This window comes from Condylura cristata, unplaced genomic scaffold, assembly GCF_000260355.1.
Source record: "Condylura cristata isolate star-nosed mole 26May11 unplaced genomic scaffold, ConCri1.0 scaffold00013, whole genome shotgun sequence".
NCBI lineage: Eukaryota > Metazoa > Chordata > Mammalia > Eulipotyphla > Talpidae > Condylura > Condylura cristata.
In genome coordinates, this window is record NW_004567114.1 from 1,945,453 (window position 1) to 1,967,724 (window position 22,272).

Consider the following 22,272-nt stretch of genomic DNA (forward strand, 5'->3'; position numbering starts at 1 on the left):
TGCCTCATTCAGTCAGCCCACAAATCACACTTGACACCGCAACAGCGATTTTACACAGCAGCCCACTGCCAGCAGGCTGCTCTGGGCGGCGGCATCCCCTGTCTGCGTATGGCGATTTGTTCTCATCTCACTGCCGAGGCTGTCGGGGGCGCCCTGAGGGGCTTCGCAGGGCCCCCACCTCACAGTCAGAACTGGGACCCACGGCCCTGGTGTGACTGGACCTCTCCTCCTTACTGGGCTTCGGGCTAATAGCTGGTCTGAATAGGGAACCTGGCTACATTTGCAAACTAGTATTTAATTATACTTGCTCTTATTGTTTTATAAAAAACACATGGAAATTGGAAAGCTGAAGTTGCTGATACCTGTGGTAAGAGCACAGCTCCCATCTATACTTAAGAAATGAAGGCCACGATGGCAGTCGCTGACAGGGCCACGGAGCCGAGCTCCAGCCCGGGTAGCTGAGTTGAAGGCAGCCAGCGCGTGTGAAGCAAGGGCAATTACAGATGCCCACGCCACGCGAGACCCGTCTGGCGGGCACAGTGCGGGGCTCTCGAGGAGCGGAGTTCTTCGGGACTGGTAGGCCCCTGCCTCGACTGCCATCTACGCTTTGGACACAGGCTTGTGAAACAGTCTGAGGAGGAGGCAGGCCATCCGACTCAGGGACGCAAGTGATGACCGAGCGGGCACTTCTGCACCTGAGCCCGAGGAGGCCACTGGCCGCGACGTCCGCTCAGAGGAGCGCGCGTGAGCAGACCGCCCGCAAGCACGGCGTGGAGGGCAGTAACGCCCGCACGGCGCACGGGCAGAAACAGGGTCCCAGTCTGCCCAGCCCTGTGAAGGCACCGAGTGAAAGCAAAAGCAAATGGTACACAGATCTCCATTCTTGAGGTACACAACATAATGCTTTTACAGAAAAAGGGAAATAAGGAAAAGATGCTAACTTTATCAATATTAGGCTGCACTGCCCAAAAGCTCTAACCAATGTGATAAAGCAAAGAAATAGATAAATGTTGCAAGCTATGAGAATGAAATTAAAATTAGGCCGCTTATAGATTAATTTGTGTCTAAGGAAATCCAAAAGAATCAGCTTACATGTACATGCTAACGAAACTAAAAAGATCTTTCCAACACCTGCGCCCAATAAGATGTGTGCCTTACTTGTTAAGGCCCATGAAACATTAACAGAGTTGACTTTCTCAGACATAAAGACATCAATAAACCCCCAAAGTAGGATCTGTATGACCATTCTTCAGCCACCATGAAGTATAATCATGAGTGAGTAAGAAGTATTAAGATACCACAACCCAAATAAACTGGAAGTCAATTTGAAAAATAAACTCCACTTTTGCATATTTAATTCAGTAATTGTTCAAGAACAAGAGGGATGAAAAGCATAATTACACATAATTTTAAATATTCAAAAGGCTACATATTAAAACTTATGACATGCAGTCAAAATTGCAGCCAGAGGCAAATTCATACCATGAGATATTTTCATTATTAAAGAAGAATAACATTAGGGAATACACAAGATCCATAAAACAAGCTTAAGACAAGCAGAAGGACAGAACCAATCAAGAAAAAAGCAAATATTTTTAAAATTTAAACAAACACACACACACACAAACAGTAGAATTGACAAATTACTCCAAGAACTAATTTTTTGAAAACCTCCAAAACATGCACTCACCTAGCTCATCTAGTAAGAGATTGAAAATACATACACAAAATTCAGAATAGCAAAGGTTATATAATTATAGAGATAAATTAAAATTGCATTATAAAATCATAGGTACAATGCTATGCTAATTAAATCTCAGAAAATTGGTGGTTTTCCATAATTAATAATAAATTTTAAAAATCATCAAGCATTCACATGTGCCAGACACAGTACAAAGCACTTTATCTCTTTAACCCTCAAGTCTATGGATTCACCGTGGAACCATTCAACACATGAGGAAACTAACAATTAGGTAGCAGCATAGTTTTCCCAAAGTCGCGTGGGAAATGCAAAGCAGGAATTTGAACCCAAGTTTCCAGATTCCAGTGCCTGCACATTTAAACGCTTAGCTATATTAGAACAAGATGCGAAATTCTAAAGATGCAGAAAACCTAAGGATTCCAATAAATACAGAAGAAACAGGAAAAGCTGTCAAAGAATTGCCCCCAGAGAGTTACATGGGTGTGTTCTTTCAAGCTTCCCAAGTCAATCAAATGTAGATATGGTACAGAATGTAGAAAAAGATGGAATATGCCCTGATCAATTTTACAAACTAGCATAACTTTAACACTAAAACCAACACAAAATAAATTGAAAAATCCCCAATTAAGTACTAGCAAAACAACACATGTAGCATGTTTAAAAAAAACAATGCATGATAAACAGTCAGAATTTAATCCAAAAATGTTTCAAAGTCATGAAACATTGTTATAATCCACAGCATCAACAAGTCAACAGAGAAAAAGACCATCTATATCTCTAGAGGCATCAAAAACCATTTTATAAAATTCTAAATCCATTTCTGATTTTAAGGCTATATGGAAATAATTACTTTGTATCATAAAAAGACATATAGTCTTCAAACTTTGTTTGTTAGCATGTTTAACAGCAAACCAGAAATAAGAAAAGGTTTCTGTTACCAACAATTTAATGTTTTGGAAGATCTAATCAATGCTAGAAGCCAAGAAGGAAAATAGAGGAGATAAATTATTGAAAAAGAGGCAAAATTCTGATTTTGTAAATATGAGTGACTCTTTACATAGAAATTCCAAAACATTCAACTCAAAACTGATAGGATAAGAGAAATCAACAAGACAGACAACAGCAGTAAGTATAGACTCTCTTCCCTGCATGCCAGTTAGGAAAATATAAGAGAGGGAACAAATTCACAGTAGAAACCATACTTAAATCCTTGAAAAAAACTAAATGACAAATTGTGAGTAGATATTAAACTGCAGAACATCATGCAAAAACTATGAATTAGTTCTTTCAATTAATTTATAATTTCATAAAACTCCACAGAAAAGTCTAAGGAATGTTTTTAACATCACAATGTCACTCGAATATATATAACAGAATAAATACACGAGATAATTAAGAAAAATCTTGGAAAATAAGAAAGAGGAAAGACAGTTGCTACCAAGTAATAACATGTTACAGCAATACAATATTAAAATAAAGCAATACTAGTGTAAGAATAGGTCCATGAGTGGAGGGACAGCAGCAAAAAGAAACGAAACTAAAAACTGAGCTCTGTGGCAAATGCAGAAATGGGACATGGAGTTATTTCTCACATCGGGGAGGGATTAAAGATTCGATGGGAAAGATGAAATCATGAAAGAACTAGAAAAATAAAGTTCACTACATGAGAAAGGCCTTCCGAAACAAGACACTACAGAAAAATCAGTGATGCATTTTTAAAACAAAGGTATTTAAATTTTAAAAATGCTCCATGGACAAAACGTAACGGCAATGAATAATGGGGGAAACAGGACAGAGAGTGACTGCCCTTATTGAAAAGGCCTGACAAAGGCAAATAACATGCGCGCGGAGCAGAGAAATGGGCAAGTGGATTCCAGTCACAACATGGCGCGCAGCGAACAGACGCTCACCTGTCCTCCTCGAGACGGCTAAGGTGAGGAAAGGGCTCTCCGTCCTGAGCACGAGCACACGGGCTCAAGACAAGCAGACGGGACGGCAGCTGGCTCGCAGCGGGGAACCCCAACCCTGCACACTCGCTGAGGACCAGAGACGGAGGTGCCTCGAGGTGGTAGGAAAGCAGGGCCAGGCCGGGGGGACTGGCTCGGGCTCTCTGTGCGCAGACGGAGTCCCCAAGTCCTCACCCAGAGGACAGAGTCCTCCCCGCCCTGGGGAGGGGTCGGACATGTTCCATGGAGAAAGCGGCGAGGGGCCAAGGCCGCAGGCACAGTGGGGTGCAAGAGTTCTCAGTCAAAGAGGAAGAAGGAAAGAGCTGGATCTTGAGATGCCCTCCATCTCCCTCCACAAACCTCCCCGGGCACCAGCAGCCTGCTCAGGAACTGAGGAACCTCCTTGGGAGCATAGGAACAGTTCCAAGGAAAAAGAGGCAAAACCTGGGGTTTCTCCACACGTCACTCTACAGTCAAGCCCAAGCGCACAAGGCCGCCGTCGCCTCCCGGACTTGACCATTAAGTGTTTCCAAACTGCTTGTCACTGTGTGTGTCCACGTGTGTATGTGTTTCCTGTATCTGTATGTACTGGTATCTGTATCAGTAACTGTAGCTAATTCTCTAACTTATCCACAGCCATAGCTCCATCACCAAAAAGTTAAGGAAGGAATATCCAAAGAAGCAGTTATATCCATGAGGCAAAAATGTTATAAAATAATATTCGAAGTAACTAAAAAATTTTGAAAATTAGAGAAAACAGAAATGAAAAAAGGTTACAAGATAAAGACAGAGAAATCTCTGAAAATGAGAATAAAAACACTAAAAATTGCTAACAAGAAGAAAAATATGAGAATGTTAGAAAACCAGTTAACAAGATCCAACATATGAACAATATAAATTCAAGAGGAAAAAATTGCCCAAAAAATTGTCCAAGTAAATGTTCGACAACTGAAGAACACAAGCTCTCAGATCAAAGGGACTCGGTGAAACAGATAAACGTCTTACATGCATACACATGAGATTTAAAATACTAGGACACAGTAAGAAAATACTCAGGTTCCAGAAAGGATGGGGAGGGACAGGTCTGCACATCACATCCGACAGGAGGAATCACATCTTCAGATCTTTCATCAACAGTACTATGAGTTAGAAGACATAGATTCATTAAATTAAAACCTGCGAGTTGGGGGAGATTACCAACTAGAATTGTTAGTGCCAAACTATTAACATCAGTGTGAGTTATGACATATTTTTTTTTCCTTCCCAGATGTGAAAAGTCTAAAAATTTACCTTCCATAAACACTTTTTCTTGGGAAATTGCTAGAGATACACTCCAGCAAAAGTGGAAGTAGACCAAAAATCAGGTGACACAGGCTTGATGGGCTCAAGGACCCGAACAAAGAGAGGACGCGATCCCAAGATAATGGCAAGAAACCCAAAGGTCAACCAACCTAGAGCAAAGCAGGTGAAAAAGCTCTATGAAGAGATTTCTTCAAGAAGAGAATGTACATTTTAAAGAAATAATGCTAATGTTTTGGAATAGATTGAGAGACCTGGAATAAATGTGTGAGAAGCTCCCTAAAAACTAACCAACCAAAGAAAGAAGGAAAAAACAAAAACAAGGCAACTAAAAACTCCAGAGACAACAGAAAGTTGTGAAAGAGATGCAGATAATCATAGTGCTACACTGTCCAGCTGTCAAGAGTGTTTACACCGTTATAATAATGCGCAAAAAGAAAGTATAATCTACACGCTGGGGCAGAGGGAGCGTGCATGTGGCGTTTGGGGAGGCTCAGGGCTATGTGAAATAAAGTTAAGTCTTCATCTTCTGCAGCTGAGAAGTCAATATCGAAGCTAAAACCGGAGGAGTAGAAAACTAAGAGCACTACTTAGAAATATGGACGCAAATGTCAAGAGAACCGGTTACAAGTTAAAAGCGGTTGGTTCTGCAGGGCAGACCGTGGAGCAGGTCCTGGTGACTGAACCGGGAGGGCGGGAGGGCTGATGCAACTCCACCTTGGGAAACCCGCTGACTTAAAAAGAGGCCTGTGCATGGCTTCCACAAACTGAAACTAAGTGAGAAATGAAAAGCACCTGAACAGACCAAGCCAAACAGGGCGCGGTGCTCTTAGCACAGGGATTCAGAGAACTGAAAATGAAAAGGCAGAAGATCGTGTTCTGACCTACGGCAAATGCGAAAAACCTCACTCAAAGTGAAAAACCAGAGAAACAGGCGCTTGTTAGGCTCCTCTGAGAATGTAAGTTGGTGCAGAGTTCAAGGGTGCCGTCTGTCCATAAAATGCTCTTTTCTTGCCTTTGACATGGCCCTGACAAGGGGAGAGTGGACTGCAGGAGACAAATTATCCAGACAATGAAGATGAGAACACGATGCTCACCCACTCCACACAGTCCAACTCGTAACGCGACCCAACGCCTGGGCGGAGAGGCCCAGGGAAGCCCCGAGGGCTGTGGCGCTGATGTTTGACAGTGGAAAATAGGAAGTTACCTGCCGGCATGGGAAAATGTTCAGGAAACAGTTAGGTGGAAGAAATAGGAGGACATGATGGACCCAATTAAACCTGCGCGCACGCGCGCCTGCGTGGGCAAGGAGGAGACGGAAGGCAGAGGCTGGCCACTGTGGCAGCGGCGTCCTCGAGGGCGGCCGGGCAGTGCCCTCGCTGCAAGCTTCCCCCGAAACACGTATTTCCTTTTTAAGGAGGAGAAAGTTATTTAGAATTGTCACTTGGCTCCTGCGAGCTGCACCCTCCGCTGCAGCAGTGACGTGACCAAATGCAATTATCTGAGTGATTTTTAAAGACTTTCTCCAGGCAGGCTGGGGTGAAGGCCACCCCAGCACCCAACAAGGACAACTGCAAAACAGAGTGTCTCCCCACTTCGGTGGCCTCCTGGCTCCCCTCCCCCTCCTGACACTTCGGACAACTTTCCGGTGCCTTCTCTGGCCGGCCCTGCCCTCCACTAGAGAATCAGCTGCCAGAAATGGTCCAGCCTCTGGTGCCAGCGCCCCCGGGGGGAGGACGGGCATCGGGGCCACGGAGGCCTCCCCAAGAGTCCACTCGTGGTTAACCAGACCCTGTGCGGCCCGAAGCCACAGCCACCCCAGCTCTCCAGAGTGCAGCAGGGTAAGCGGGACTCACCAGCCAGGCCAGCGCTCCTCCGACCGCGTGTGCTCAGAGCCTCGGGCTCGCCGCGCCGCCTCGGGGGGCACCTGCCAAGAGCAGAGGGCAAGTCACCCGTAGTGCCAGCTGCTGAGTCCCTCTGGCCGCAGGCCGGGGGCATCCCGCTTGGCGCAAGGGCAGCCTGCAGGGGCGGAGGGGCGGGTGCAGGGACACGAGCCAGCGCAGAGCTTCCGGAAGGCGGAGAGGGCCACGGGCAGTCAGTCCCCCCTCTGGGGGAGGCACGTGTGCGGGCACACGTCGTGTGCCATGCGCTCGGCGACGGTTATCAAGGTCAGGAACAAGGGGCTGGCTTTGGACTCAGCTCAGCCAGCTGAATCTTGGGCGTCGCCGGGCCTGGGGCCCAGCTGCATAAAGAACAGGGTGACAGTCTCGGCTCAGTGGCGCCATCGGGCCAGGAATGGCTGTGATTATCCTTATTTACCTTTCAAAGATTCCGGGACCCCACCAACTCTCTGACTGTAGCCCAGAACTGGACGCTGAGCCTGCTCTGGGGCACCCCCAGCCCCAGGACCCCCAGCTGGGCCCGTGGCTGCACCCGCCCTCCCTCCCGGCCCCCAGGGGCCGGGCCCTCTGCTGACAGGGGCATCCTGAGGATGGACGCCATGAGGCGCTCCCTGAGGACACGCTGGGGGTGCGGGCTGGGTGCCAGAGGGATGTTCTGGATGGGAGGAGTGTCAGCAGGCTGGGGAGCCCAGCCCTGACTCCACTGAGTCCCTCTGGGGCCCCTTCGAGAGACTCAGGGACAGGGGCCCACGTGCTTTGTACTTGTGAACTGCTTGGGGCGACTCAGAGCAGGAAGGGACTTTTCCAGCCGCTTCCCTGTTGGCTACAGAACGGGAGGACTTGGCTGGGGAAGTTCTGCTCTTCCATCCCGATCAACAAACTGTAAACAAGCTGATGCCCAGGGGGCCCAGACCCTCTGGGGAAAAGAGGCAGGTCTGCCTCGCTGTGTGCCCACCCTGGAGACCACAATGCAGGGACACACTGGACTGAAGAGGCCGAGCCGCGCTCTCTGAGCGGCTTCCTCCCTGGCAAGGAACCAATGAGCTGCACCTGCAGCGTTGAGGGCTTCAGCGGGGTGGGATAAGGTGACCCCAGTGACTACTGGCTGGGCATGGAGGGTGGGCCCAGGAGGCCCTGCCCCTGGGGGAGGGGAGGCTGTATCTGAGGGCTCACTCTCTCCCAGCCCCCACCCAGCCATTTCTAGGGCTCCAAACCTGGGGAGGAGCTGGAGACCGGCAGTGCAGACTCTGAGCAGGGCCCTAGGGCCGGTGTGCGCCTGCCCTTGGCAATGCCAGGAGGATGCTGCTGCCTTTGGGACCACCTCCCCCTGCCCCACTGCGCTGGCACAGAGTCCCTGGCCTGAGGGGCACCCTGTGAGCGGAACAGCCCAGCCCAAGAGTGGGGGCCCAGGGCGCATAAGGAATGGTGACGGGGGCCCTGCAGGGCCGTGGGATCTGGGCTGGGAGGAGAGACGGACGCCCAAGAGGGCAGGCTCAGGCCAGACAGTGGGCCAGGGCCACAGGAAGCCGGGGGCACGGCGCTGGACAAGGAGCGCTTTCAGAGGCCCCAGGAGGCCCCCAAATCAGAGAGACCAGGGGCCCAGCAGTGGCCAGGAGACAGGGACCCGCACACCCAGGGGCACGGGGCCCCACCCTGGGCCCATCCTGCGACAGCGAGGACACCTACAGGCCGGGTCCCAACTCAGGGCGCCTGTTTGATCATGTTGCCAAACACATGCTGGGAGAAGCAGCCTCAGATCCCAGGGCAAGAAAGTACAACTGGCCCCAGGGAGGCTCGGGCTGGGGAAATTAGCCGGAGCCTCCGGCCCCCAAGGGGGCGGGTGTGGCTGGAGACCGCGGGGTCTGCATCATCAGCCTGTCTGCATGTTCACAGGCGGGAAACTGAGGCAAAGCCGGCAGCCCTGGCTCCACTCAAGGCTCAGACGGGGGCGGGGGGGAAGGCCACCCTTGACGACAGAGCCGGGGAGCGGGTGGGGGCGTGGTGGGTAGACAGGGGGCCCAAGGCAGGTAGAGAAACGTGTGTGTGGAATGTGGGAGCACCTGCCGAGCTGGGCGAGCCGTGAGGCCCCGCCTGGGCGGTGGGGCTCGGGCAGCGGGCAGCACAAAATACTCCCTGAGACTTTTACCGAACAATGAGTGAAATTGCCTTCCCTTTTTCAGACGCAGGGCGTGAAATTGGAAGGTTCCGGTGACTTCTCCAGGGCATAAACGGGCATCTTTCCTGGCAGAGAGAAGGAAAAATAATTCAAAAGAGAATGAATGCACAGAACTCGCCGTCCCAGGGCCGGATGGGGTCAGCGTCCACCCCGAGGACAGGGATAGCCAGTCACGAGGCTTGGGCACCAGGACCATGTCCCAGCCCTGCACAGGAACAGCACTAGACTCGAGGTCAGGGCCCCAGAGCCCGTGGGGTCTCCTGGTAGGGGGTGATCTGGTCCTGCCTGAGCCTCCCTGATCCAGCTCTTGCTGAAGCCCCAAGTCCTGACCAACCTGACCACCCTCTGGGTTGGGAAGGGCCCGAAGCCCACACTGGGAACTTATAAGAACTAACGAGGGCGACTGAAATGTCTCAAGTTTCAGGAGAGAAGCAAAAACAGACCACGGATTTCTGTCCTCAAACCCTCGGCCCAGTCAGCCACAGCTCAGCCTTCCCTCCCTTCCTTCCCTGCGAGGAGGCCCCAGCCCCTGCTCAGCTCTGGCCAGTGGCCACACAGTTTCAAATTCTGAAATGGCCTTTCGCAAATGTTCAGTTTCCAGCACTTGTTGAACAGCCCACATCCTGCCCTAGCTTCCCGGGGGTAAGATTTACTCAAAAAGGGGTAAAGCCCCGTCTTCGGCTACCGAGTGCAAACCCAGTCCCACCCGGGCAGAGTCGGGGGTTAGGGTTCCAGTCTCCTGACCAGTCACGGGCCGGGCAGAGTGCAGCTGGCTGGGGAAGCAGGCCTCAGCGAGGGGAGCGCCCCTAAGGGCCGAGACCCCGCCCGGGCCAGGCCCCAGCGACCGTCCCTGGTCAGGCCTTACCACCAGGCTGCATTGGCCAGTCATGCTTCAAGCAGTTACTCGCAAGAGTTCTCTACTGGACACTGGCGGGGCGAGGACCGGTGCCAGGCAGCAGGGCTGGGCACCCACCGCCAGGCACTCAAGGCGGGCAGGAGGATGGACACCTAACAGCGGTCGGGAGGCCGCAGAACCCAAGACCTGGGCTGTGCGGGAGGTGCGCGAGAGGGCTCTGGAACACGGGCCCCCTCACCATGTATTCTAGAAAGAAGGCTGTAGCCTGATGCTGCCGGAGGCCAGGCAGAGGTCCAGGGGTGGCTGGCGCCTGCGAGACACCAGGGCGGCGAGGGGCGCACGGGGGCGCAGCGCCCTCACCCCCGCTGCTGCAGCCCTGGCAGCAGGCTGCTGCAGAGCACAGGCGCTCAAGGAATCAAGACTGAAGCGGGCTATTAGGGGAGGGCAGGCCAGCACGGTCTGCTGCCCACGGTCTGTCCCTCAGCCACGCACCCAGGAGTAGTGGTGGAAGCCGGCGGCAGGTCAAACTCTGACTCAACAGAGCCGCTCTGCCACGCAGGGCAGCACCAGCCCCAGCCACCGACGCTCCCCTCTGCCATCGTGGCTCTGAGGGCCCCTCCAGTGGGAGCCACCGGCCGGCCCTGACCATGTCCTTCTCCTGGTGACTCAGACACGGGGGAAGCCGAGGCTCCGGTCTGAGAGTCGGGCTGGGCGGCCCACGCCCCTGCTCTGGCTTCCTGGCCTCATCCCCAAGCACCTGAAGTTCTTTTGCCAGGAATATTTGTTTAAAGCGCTCTTCCACCCGGGACTCGGAGCTTCAGAAAGGCAGAGGGAGGATGTCTTACATCTCGCTACTTACCTCCCGGCTCCTGGCGCCAAGGAAAGGACCCAGTATTTTTGAATGAGTGAATGATTAATTCACCAACCGCTTCTTGGCGGCAGACCCTGCCCTCCCGAAGACCCTGCCCTGGAGAGGTTTATCGTCCTGCTCGTGCAATGCAGGGCGGCCGAGAAGAAAGCGCAGATGTGGGAAGGCTGCGTGGGAGGAGAGAGAGCGGGCGAGGATGGGTGAGAGGCTGACAGTGTCGGGGTCAGGCGTGGGTGGCCCTAGGCCAGCAGCCCAGCGAGTGTGGGAGAGTAGTCAGGGGGCGCCGCTGAGTGCCGCGAGGTCGGTGGGCCTCACTCGCCCAAGGACTGCTGGCCAGAGGACCTCGCTCCTGTACAGGGCGCCCTGGCCAGTCACAGCTCACCTTCCGACAGAAAACTATCCACTAGGCTCCCACATGCACCGGCACTCACAGGCCCACGGCCACCAGCGCGGTCTAAGGCCCTCCCTCGAGGCGTGGGGCCACGTAACCGGGAGACACGCAATCCCGAGACTCAAAACTCGGGCCCCAGGTGTCATAGTGGAGAGAGGGGCAGTTACCTGGCTTGCCCGGGCGCTGACATCAGTCTGTGAGGCAGAGGGGATGCTCCGTGCCAGACGACGGGGACCACCACTGGGCCAGAGGACGATGCAGGACAGGAGTGGGGACAGATTCTAGGGTCAGAGGGGCCAAGACAAGAAAGAGATGAGGGCAGCGCAAGGGATGTCACTGGTGGGCACTGGATACATAGCTGCTGAGGGAGGGAGAGAGCAGCAGCCGGGAGGATCCGGACTCTGGGAGGGGGGGAAAGAAGGGCGGAGGAGGACAGGAGGGAAGGAAGAGGGAAGGCTGGGGCGAGGGGGGCAGAGCAGGCCTCGGCCAGCACCCGCCCCCAGAGCCCAGGGCTCCCCAACTTGCCTTTCTTGTTGACTGTCCCTGCTGGAAGGCCCCGCAGGCTGCCTCGAGGGCCGGGCCTGGACGGCCCACCCATCCAAACTGGCGCCTTCTCAGGACTTAGCGGGACTCTTCATTCTTCTGAGAGAGGAATTTGGTACCACATCCTCTGAGAGCTTTAAATAACGCAACCAAGAGGGACCGTCACAGCCAGTTTAGGTGGAGATGGAGAAACCTGGCAGGAACGGCCCCGCACCCCCCCCACCCCCCCACCCCCAGGCGCCACGCTGGCCGGAGCGCCCTGCAGCACGCTCCTGCGCACGGAGCAGCCGTCTCCACAGCCCTCACCTGCCGGAGGAGGCGAGGCCACAGGTCCAGAGGTGCCGCACATCTGGCCAGGGCGCGCAGAGACCCAGGGGAAGTCGGCTTGCCTGCGAGGCAAGCAGGCAGCTCGCCGGAGGTGTGACCGAGACCGGGCTATTTTCGACCTGCTGTCTTGGCAGAGGCAAGGGCAGTTTTCGGGAAGACCCAAGGTTCCCGGCCACCAAGCCGAGCCAGCGCTGCCCCAAGACGGGCCAGTGTCCAGGCAGTGAGGACTGCCAGTATCCTGCCTCGCGCCGGCACTGGACCCGCGGCGGGAAATGGACTCGCACGGGAGGACGCCACAGCCCCGACGGGCCGCACCACGCCGCACGGCGCCCAGGCCGTTCCGGAAGGACCAGCCCTTCCACAAAAGCACGACATATTTTTAGCTGCTCGTTCCTCCACTCAGCAGCAGCTCGGCGGCGCGCGGAAGCCAGGGGCAGTGCGGCGTGGCGGGGCCCCCCGGAACCCCGCAGCCGGGGACGCGCCTGTGGGTTCGCCCCGCAGGCTCCCGCGTGGCCACGGCCCCGCCCCCATCCGCACACACTGGCCCGCCGCAGGCTGCTCGCTCGAGCAGCCGCTCCCTGCAGAGCAGTTACTGGAGTCGCTGCGGCTCGCGCCCGCACGCACTCGCTGGGCTCAGTCGCCAGCGTTCTGGGATTCCTGGGACACATTCGCCCACCCGGTGCCCTCCTTACTGCCAGCGTGCGTCCTCCCCTGGCTCGGCTCGGTCCTCCTCAGTGAAGCCAGTCCCGGGCTCTGTTCGATCCGGCATGCTCTTTGACTTAGCTCATCAGTGTGTGTGGCCAGGAGCTGCCGCCCTCATCCACCGACTAATTCACCCGCTCATTAGCTGCCGAGACCGCTCATTACCAATTAGCCTCCATTTACACATCCATCCCCAGGCGCAATCCGGAGTACACCGACTTACTTATTCATTTTTCCACTTGAATGCTCAACTCCACTTTTGACTCCCTGACCCACGAGTGTCGCATTCATCCACTCACTGACGTTTCCCCTGGCTTTGGGCAGTTTGGCTCACACCCGGGCTCGTCCGCCGGGCACCACGCACCGTCTCATCTCGCCACCCTCGTCTGAGCTTCACTTTGGCGTTGTCCTCTGCACTTTCAGTCTTTTTCTCGCTCCTCTGTCTCCCTGGCGAGTGAATTCCACTCGGTCCCTGACTCACCGCTTTACTCCTCCTTCGCTTCAGCCCCCGGGCTCAACGAGCGCGCCTCACCGGCGGGCCACGGCCGGAGACGGTGCCGGGAAGGCCGCCGCCACCTGTGGAGCCGCGCTCGCGCCTGTCTCTCCGCCCAGGTGCCCACGGAGGCGCCACAGGCTCCCTCCTGTGCTCCGGGAAAGGCCGTTTCCGTGCCCAGTTGAGCTATTACGTTCGTATCTGAGTCTCCATCTAGCTTCAGAGAGCTACCGGACCACTGGAGCCAGGTCAGAACCCGGCAGGGCGGCACCGACGCAGACAGCGCTTCTCAGAGCCCAGGCCCGACAGCGCTCAGCGTCCTCTCCAGAACCAAGGGCCAGGAAACTCAAAATATGGGGTCCAGGATCCTTCCCGCTAATTCTTTGTGCCTGAGGTGGGGGTAGGGTGGACAAAGCATATAAACAGCACATAAAAATACCCAAATTTTCAGTCCCGTACACAGCGTATACTATCGGAATAAACGTTCAAAGGCTGTTTTAGTTCCTAAGTTGTCATGATCCTTATAAGAACACATAGTTTTCATTACAGGTCCATGACTTGGCCTCTTCTGATTTAGTTTATAATAGACTGACTTGCTAGATAATACCAAGAGGGACCTGAGCAGCAGACGCCAGCCACAATGTGACAGCAACGTCAAGCCAAAGAACACAACAGTGACGAGTTTGACCTCTAGCACTATCGCTGTCACTCAAGAGCGCAGATTCACTCTCTTCAGGCCAGTGCGCCTCACTGAAGCAAAACTGGGTCAATCCTAGCTCCGGGGATGCGCCTGGTCTTGGGTTGTCTTTACGGATGGAGTTCCCCTTGCTGCTCCTCCCTTGGTCTTCTTTCTGAAGTAAAGTTTGCAGCAGGGAGGGCTTCCAAACGAGAGGGGGTTTTGACTACTCGGGCACTGTGGGCAGACAGCTGGCCTGGGCCACATCCTCTTGCATGGCCAATCAGGAGTAGGAGTGACTGCTGAAATCGTACCAGCATATTTACCTTTAACTTGCTCCACCACTTACTGCTTGGCGCGAAATGATACCAGTGAAAACGCGAACAGCCCAGGGCAAAGCCTCGCACTGGCGTGTGGCGCCCGTAGCTGCAGCCGAGCGGCGTGGCCCGTCGCCTTCTCAATGGAAAGCTCTCTCTTGACTCTAAAAAATAAATGAACCATGACCTCATCAGAAAAAAAATCTTCTCGCTGGCCCATGCCTGGTCTTTGATAGGGTTTTAGGATTACATTAAACCATTTATTTTTGTTGGAATAATATAGTCATCATCCATAAATAAAACGGCCAAGTCAAGCATAAAATTTAATCAATTACCGTGATCGCCACGGCCCCAGGGACACAGGTTAACAGTGCGGATCTTCATCTTTAGGTCACCGGATAGCCGAGGTGCAGCATTCTGGGGGACAGAGCAAGTGTGAGTCAGAATGAAATACACCTGTCGTCGGCCACGCTTGCCCTCACTCCTATCCGCTTAATTGTACTTTTTGTTCTTCGTGAATCAAACATCAGGAAACCCATTGCAAACTAAGTAGAATACTGACTCTTAAATATGTCGATGCAGCTGTTCACTACACAAAGGTACCGGCTTTGATCCATGTTTTTTTCTTAATGGAACAAGATATTTCAGAATGGCGCTAAGTATCTTATATAGCATAAAATTTTAAAATATCACTATTATATTGATTGATTCAGTTATTTAGTCATTAATAATATAAAATCAATATACATGAAGCCTCTTACGTCTCAGAGTTAGAGTCTTAAACTTCCCTGAGGTTTTCCCCTCAGAAAGCAAGAGCTGGTTTCGCAACGGGCCTCAGTGGCTCACAGGCAGAGATCACAGTGCACTCAGCTGCATTCCACTCGCATCACGGGCCCGCCACGCAGTGCGTACAGTGACGGCAATTTTCAGATGTCACATGAACAACCGTGAGCCCACATTCCTACTCCACAACGAGACTATGACTCCCCACCTGAGAAACAGCTCGCATCTTCATCAGGAAGGACGTCTGAGAGACCCATGGACAGACGTGAGAGGGGGTGCAAAGTCTGGAAATGAGCTAAGTCAAGCACGTCCCTCACACTCACCAGCATGAGAATGGGCTGGTCAGGAACTTCGGTTAGGATGCGACCTCGTCACAGATTCCCGAATGACCTCTTACAATTTAATTACATTTTTTCTTCTTTAATGGCACAAAGGAGACCCACCATAACCCGACCGGCCCAAGCCAAGAACTCTAGGGCTTCTATAACGTAATGAGCCCCTTACCCAGAGGAGTGATGCAAACGTCGTCCCGCAGGGCAACTGAGTTAGCCAAGACGCACCCGCCCTGCGGAGGGAAAGAGGGTGAGTGAACAAAAAGGTCCAGATGTAGGCTCTACTTTGGTGACCAGGATGAAGCTAATTTTCAACAGAATGATTCGCACTGCATCCTTCTTCCTGGCTCAGGAGTGGGTCTCCATTTATGGACTAATATATTCAGGGATCCATTTAATAAGATAATACATCGCACATCCTCAAACTAACCCAAGCCAGCGTAAGAACCAGCCCTGTGTGCCTCACCCTGAAGCTAAGTGGCCGGGAGCCTTTTGTGAAAAGGTGTCTGTGTGGGAAGTAGAGTCTCCGTGCCCCTTGGTCTGGCTCAAGCCCATGGCGAGCCCTGGGTGGCCTTCTGGGGCCATGCTACTTGCTAGAGCTCCCAATCAAAGGCGGTCACTTGGTGTGACTCCCCGGCCCACAAAGGGCTCCGTCACCTTGGAACGATCACCAGCTCAGGGGTCCATTCTGCGGAGGAGACAGGAGGAAAAAGTGAGGGTGGCGATACCCGCTGCGGTCGGTCGTGATCTGACTCCCGGGCTAGCAGGCGCTGCTGGGCCTTCTCCACGTGCCTGGGCCAATGGGCGCCTTCTCTGGGGCGCCATCTCCAGGCCCCGTGCAGGTACTTAACTGGGTGGTTTGTTGTTGCATCGTATGGACGTGGGAGGGTTGCCGGCAGGGAGAGGGGTGTGTGACAGGCAAGTGTTAAGGCGCAAAGCTGTATGCCCCAAGTTATGTATCCTTGTCAACAAATTGGAAGTCAATAAAATTTGATTTGAATAATGAAAATAAGTAAGTCTGTCATTATAACTTCAAAGATGCCAATAAAATACATGACAGCATCTTGTGCAAACCAGGGGGAAGAGCTTATTCGCCCCTGGACCCAGGTTTACCCCCGGCTGACCCGTTCTGGTATTGATTCATTACTAAAATTATTTCTTCCTCTTACTAAAAAAAGAACTCACTTAAGACAAGAGCACCGAACACTGCTAGTCTCTGCCTAGATGGAGGCTACTCACAGAGGTCTCACCCCGATTTGCTTATCAGCGAGCCCCAGGGCTCCAGAACGATGCTGATAGCAGAGCTGGAAAGCGGGACTCACTGGACCCCTCGTCCGTGGCGCAGCACAGTCCTCTCCGCTCTTGTTAAAGTTCCGCATCCATGTAGCCACTCGCCTGTCCTGTAACACAAGGGCCACCACGAGGGACCACACGCCGAGCCTGCAGCGCGCTCGCCTGAGGACCCCGGCGGGGAAGCGGAGCTCAGGGGCGGGGGGGAGGGGGGTGAAGGTGACAGGAGCGGGGTGAGTGGCCCCCGGGAGCCAGTTATGTAAACAAATGGCAAACTCATAAAATGGGATGTAAAGCAAATGAATCGCCTCAGATTTCAGCCTTGCTCTGCTGCGCACAGGAGGCAAGCACGGTTTAGAGTGGCCTTAGGTTTGGGGGTGTCTCTTGCTACCACTGGCTAAAACACAGCGCCTCCACTTGTGGGGTCGCTCAGTTATTACTTTTACATTAGAAAGAGCACAGCTCTGAACGCACCACCAGAATGAAAGCGCGCGTGAAACAAAGCAGCCTCACTGCCGCCACCCTCCCCTGCAGCCCCCATCTTTGCACCCCCACATGGAAACAGCTGCCTGTCGGGGCCCCTCCAGGGGTGGCGACTGACAGGCCAGCTCCCTCAGGCGCAGCAGGAACACGCCTGGAGGGAGCAGCCACGCCTGGGCAGGAAACTCTAAATACCTGTTTCAGAACAATGTCACAGGCCACCCGGGGCACAGAGGTGAGTCGCAGCCCCTGTGGCCTGAGGGCCACCCGCCAGGGAGTGACCACAGGGTGCAGTGGGTCTCTCCGGTCCCCCACTGTTCCCTCAGCAGTAGGTTTCGGTGGCTCCGCCTGTTCTGCTCCCCACTCTGTCTCTGGGGAGTCCTCTCATCCCCTCACCTCTGGCCTGCACCCCAGTTTTCTGTGTATAAATCGACATAAATCTTAAGAAAAATAACAATTTCATAGCAGTGAGCAATGCTTGATTCTATTTCTTATTAACTCTTTCACTCAGAAATTAACTTGAACAACTATTCATTCTTTCTAAAGAAATGACACAACGTTCAAGTGATTGGAACCCAGGACAGGAACGCTCCTGTGCCTGTCTGCCGGGTCCCCCGGACCCAGGTGAAATCATAATGATTGTTTCAAGACTTTCATTTTGGGGCCCAAGCTTTTGAGCCATTGATTATGACAGACTTGTTTATTGACTACAATGATAAAATCGTTCCCTCTGCACACTCGAGACAACAGCACTGAAGAAGGGGGGCAGGTGCGCTTCTGCTGGTCACCCCGGCGGCCACAGGCTGCAGCTACTTGACGCCGCAGCGAGCGTGGTGGCCACAGTGCAAACCCCTGATAAATAACGCTCTGTCAGTGGACAGACAAGATTATTCTGCACCTTTTATTTTTATTTCTAGTTCACCTTTTGTAGCAATATATAAATATTGTTTCTTTTTAGTACTGAAACAAACACGCATTAGACCAAAGGCAGCCCAGGTCGGGAACCTTGCAGTTTAGTATCTGGCTGCATGTCCAACATGGGGAGCGTAAAAAACAAACATCAGCCCTCAAAACCAAGTCGGACTAATACTTGCTTTGTGGCACTTTAGACTCAGTGTGCACACAGCTGTTCTTACTCGCTGACTCTTATTTACTAAACCCTCCGCGCATTAATTCATGCATAATAACACCATCATTAGCCATGAGCCTCAAAGCACAGATGACGGTAATTGAAATTTCTAAAAGCCGTCAATAGGATCATTTCCAGCGGTGGAATAGACCAGCTCTCTCTGTGGCCTGGGCCTCGGGTGGCCAGACTCTCATTATGCACCTTCCGTGATTCACACGCCCCTGTCATCATCAACATCCACACTCATGAATATTTCTCATTATTTACATTTTATCTACCAATTTATGCTATGATTTGCTACCTGGTAAAAAATGTACCTGAATCACAAAAAAAAAAAAAAAAAAGAGTTAGAGCCTTGCTATCCCTCATGTGTGCCTATAAAACAATTTCCCTAGACCGCTGATCCTTCTGGAACTAACCAGTGTTTCTATCCAACCCATCCTCATTGATGGAATGCGTTTAGCCAACTCTGAGTACATTTTCCCCTTCTCAGTAATGACCGGCCACTCTCACAGCACCTGATCAAGACAGGACATTGGACGATCACTCCCATGGCCTCCACCCTCCTAAAGCAACTCTGAGCTCCAGCCCACAGCAGAATGGCAACGCCCAAGCAGGGACCACCCCGAGGTGTTTTCACATTGCCTTTCACTTAGATAAGCCTGTAGTATTTATTAGTTTATCATGTAATGCTTTTAAGTTACTTTCCTCTTCCTGAAGCAAATGTTAACTTATAACTGACCAGACACTCAGTGATCACTTAGTGAGAGGGGTGAAGGGCCCAGGTTCCGCTGTCGTCGAGTCCAGTGGACACTAGTGCTAATTCTCCCCTCACCGTGTATTTAATAACTGGAACGTGACTCATATTATCTATTTACGTTTGTATTGATTCTTTTATAGTAACAGAATCATATCCCATGAGCCACACAATTAAAGGCACAAGATTTTAAATAGCCTTAACCTCTACCTATACTAATATCTTCTGTCAGGGAAGAGAAGGGAGTTTCACTGCACCGAACCTCAAGGTCCAGACACAGGGAGGGCACTGACCACACTCAGGGCCCAGGGTCACCGCTGAGCCAGGTATGGCTGGCACCTTCTTAATATTCATGTACCAGACTGTTACTCATGCGTAACTCTTTATTGTTCCACCAAGAGCAACAAACTAGATTCCTAAAGAATTCGAGACAAGACGGGTGACTGTCACTCAACGCCAGTCTCCAGCTGGAAAAGCAGAGAGTAAGCTAAGGCTCGCGGCCCCAGGATGGCTCTCCCGAGTGGCCACTCTAAGGGCCAAGCAGAGGCAGCGGGAGAAACCCTTTGCGGCGCTATCTGACCTGGCCTTTGCATTCTGCCTTCCAGGTATGCTCCGCATGGAAAGCCACGCTTCCCTTCGACGTGGAGACAGTATCCGTCTTGCTGCTGACACACACGTGAGTCTGACGTTAGCACTGTCCAGATCATCCTTCGCCAAGGAGGAAACAGCCTCCGACCATTTCTGTCTTAATGGCATCATCCCTTCAATCTATAGAACAGCACTGCTTTTTAATCTTTTTTAAGATATTCGTTACGCCACCCTCCCTTTTCGTGCACTGCATGACCACCCTACGGAAGCCCACCGTCACATCGCCCTTACTCTACGCCACTGACACCTGTGCTCGCCCCACCGCGCCCGGTCCTTGTCCTCCTCTCTCTTACAGATGTCCCTGACCTACAGCTGCCTCATGATTTGGGTTTTTACTTTATTACACTGACTTCTTTTTTCTCATTCCTTTTTTGTTTTCTCAACATTCCTCCTATAAGTGAGACCCATTCGATAGTTTTCCTTCTTCTTTTTTTTTTTTTCTGTCTGATTTTGCTAAGCCGAAGCCTTTCCAGCCCCATCCAAGTTGTTGCGAAGGGCACAAGTTTATCCTTTTTCATTGCTGAGTAATCTTCCATTGTGTACATATACAACATCTTCTTGTCCAGTCATCTATTTTTGGTCATCTGGGTTGCTTCTAGCTAACCTATGATAATTTGTGCTGCAATAAACAGGGGTGCTGGTGTCCTTCTGAATGAATGTTTTTGTGTCCTCTGGGTAGATTCGTAGGAGTGGAATATAAAATAGTGTTTCTTTCCTGACCTTACATTTTGAACACTGGACAATGCTGAACCTCACTTTTCTTCACTTATCTGCAGGTTTTAAATGTCCTTTCACTTATTAGCCAATTGTAAGAATAGTTCCAAAATGTGTGAACACAAAGACAAAAGGCGGACTCTGTGTACACCCCAGACAGTGAGCAAGAGGACCCCTTCAAAAAATGGAAATGGACTGGATTTCTTTTGCATTGCACCTGAGGCTTCTGGGCACATGGTATTCGTGGCCCACTGACTCAGAGCCACCATTTGTCATCACTGGCCAACTCACACCCTCGTCCTTCATTTCTGCAACATTTATGGAGTTATTATTTAATCTACCAATAATAACTTTTAAATGCCGTGATTCACAAGAGCCTTGGTATATCACTAACCTCGCATTAATTATCTTCAGTTTTTCACCCATGCATTCACACAGCATGTATGCATCATGCATCCCATGCATCGCATTAATGGGTACGATGTGATATGATCATGCACAGCCCACATGTATCACGGGAATGCAGTTGACCTTATCTCCTAGTTCCGACTTTTTGCTGGCATCATGAATACCCTTAAGCAAGGAGCCAAACTAGGATAAAATCCCGTGGTCCCAGGATCCTAACCAATGGATAACCGTGAGCCCTTGACCACAGAAACCACCTTCCAGCAGCTCCAGGATGCACATTCTGAGGCGTATGGAGCAGAAAGACAACTTAAACATCACCCTCCCCACAGATCCCTGTCTTCACCTGTAATTTAGACAGTCATTTATGCAATCATCAATTTCAAGTATATTTATCTCATTTTCTCTGAAGAGAAGAAGCAATTTCCAACTTGTCATGGGCCCAGAACATAAACAGTGCCTATGATTCATCTTGTCTACATTGTCCTTCACCTAAGACAGAGCAGGCATCTATCACTTACCTCTCGCTGGACTTTGATGTTTTCAATACATAAATAATATTTCTTGCCTAATCATACCTTTATATAATTGGACAATACTTCACTCCTTTTATCTTTATAGATTCTTTCCTTTGTCCAATTATAAAAATGGAATGAAAATGCATGAGTGCCAGATCAAAAACCCTGTGTATTTCGTATTCCTGACATCTGATGCAGGCCCTCTCGCAAGCATCAGAGAGAATGGGCTCATTTTCTTTTGTCCTGGCCAGAGGATTCTACACGTGTCCCCGGTGCCTGACTCCTCTACCACCAGTAAGCTCTGGTGCAGTATGTCCCTCTTTTCTTCATTTCTATTTACTTACTGAGCCAATAATTATCTCACTAGCAATTTCAATCACTGAGTCACAAGCCCAAGAGCCCCTAGTCCACCAACAGAAAAATCCTACATTCATACAGCTTTCATTACCTGCGCTCGGTTTTATTTCAGACACATGCAATTACCAACACAAAGCATCGTGTCCCTTTTACAGCCATCACTAGCCAATAGCTGGCCAACTTCCAGTCCTTTCCACGGTTTCTAACACCGTTTAGATACTCTGAAACAAACTCCCTAAGCAAGATAAGAGCTCGGACTCGCACTCACATCGGTCTCTGTGATCCAGCAACAGATGCAGCCAGAGGCCCTGACAGGGAAGAGGCTTAAATCAGCTCAAGGTCATTCACTCTGAGGATGGCCAGAGTCCAAAGCACAGCAGATGATTTAAGGGTCAGACACGTTGATTTCAGCATTTTAGTTACTCACTCAGATACAACTTACTTTTTAGAAACATTTTTTACCCAGAGAAAGAAACAATCTTAAACAAAAAAATGGATCCAGAATAAAATCTGATCCTAAATCAAAGAGTAACACTCTGATTCACTTATTTCCTAATGAGCACGATGGTTACCAGCTTGGACGACTTCTCTTTTTGGTCTCACCACGTGCCCAAGGTTGGAAATACGCGCCTCCGTCTTCTCTATGAGTTTATATTTGTTGA

The 22,272-nt window shown here is 51.5% G+C and overlaps 1 protein-coding gene and 1 long non-coding RNA gene across 2 annotated transcripts; both read right to left on the reverse strand.

Moving 5' to 3' along the window:
* Positions 1-11,670: 11,670 nt before the first annotated feature.
* On the reverse strand, positions 11,671-13,579 carry LOC105853582. Its single transcript, XM_012724430.1, has 2 exons — positions 11,989-13,579; positions 11,671-11,816 (listed from the first exon to the last, which is right to left on the reverse strand). The coding sequence occupies exons 1-2, from the start codon at positions 12,675-12,677 to the stop codon at positions 11,774-11,776; spliced, it is 732 nt and encodes a 243-aa protein (XP_012579884.1). The 5' UTR covers positions 12,678-13,579; the 3' UTR covers positions 11,671-11,773.
* Positions 13,580-14,301: 722 nt separating this feature from the next.
* On the reverse strand, positions 14,302-15,661 carry LOC105853583. The gene is made up of 3 exons (XR_001145404.1): positions 15,485-15,661; positions 14,533-14,614; positions 14,302-14,361 (listed from the first exon to the last, which is right to left on the reverse strand). It is a non-coding gene; the product is annotated as an uncharacterized LOC105853583 (long non-coding RNA).
* Positions 15,662-22,272: the final 6,611 nt, after the last annotated feature.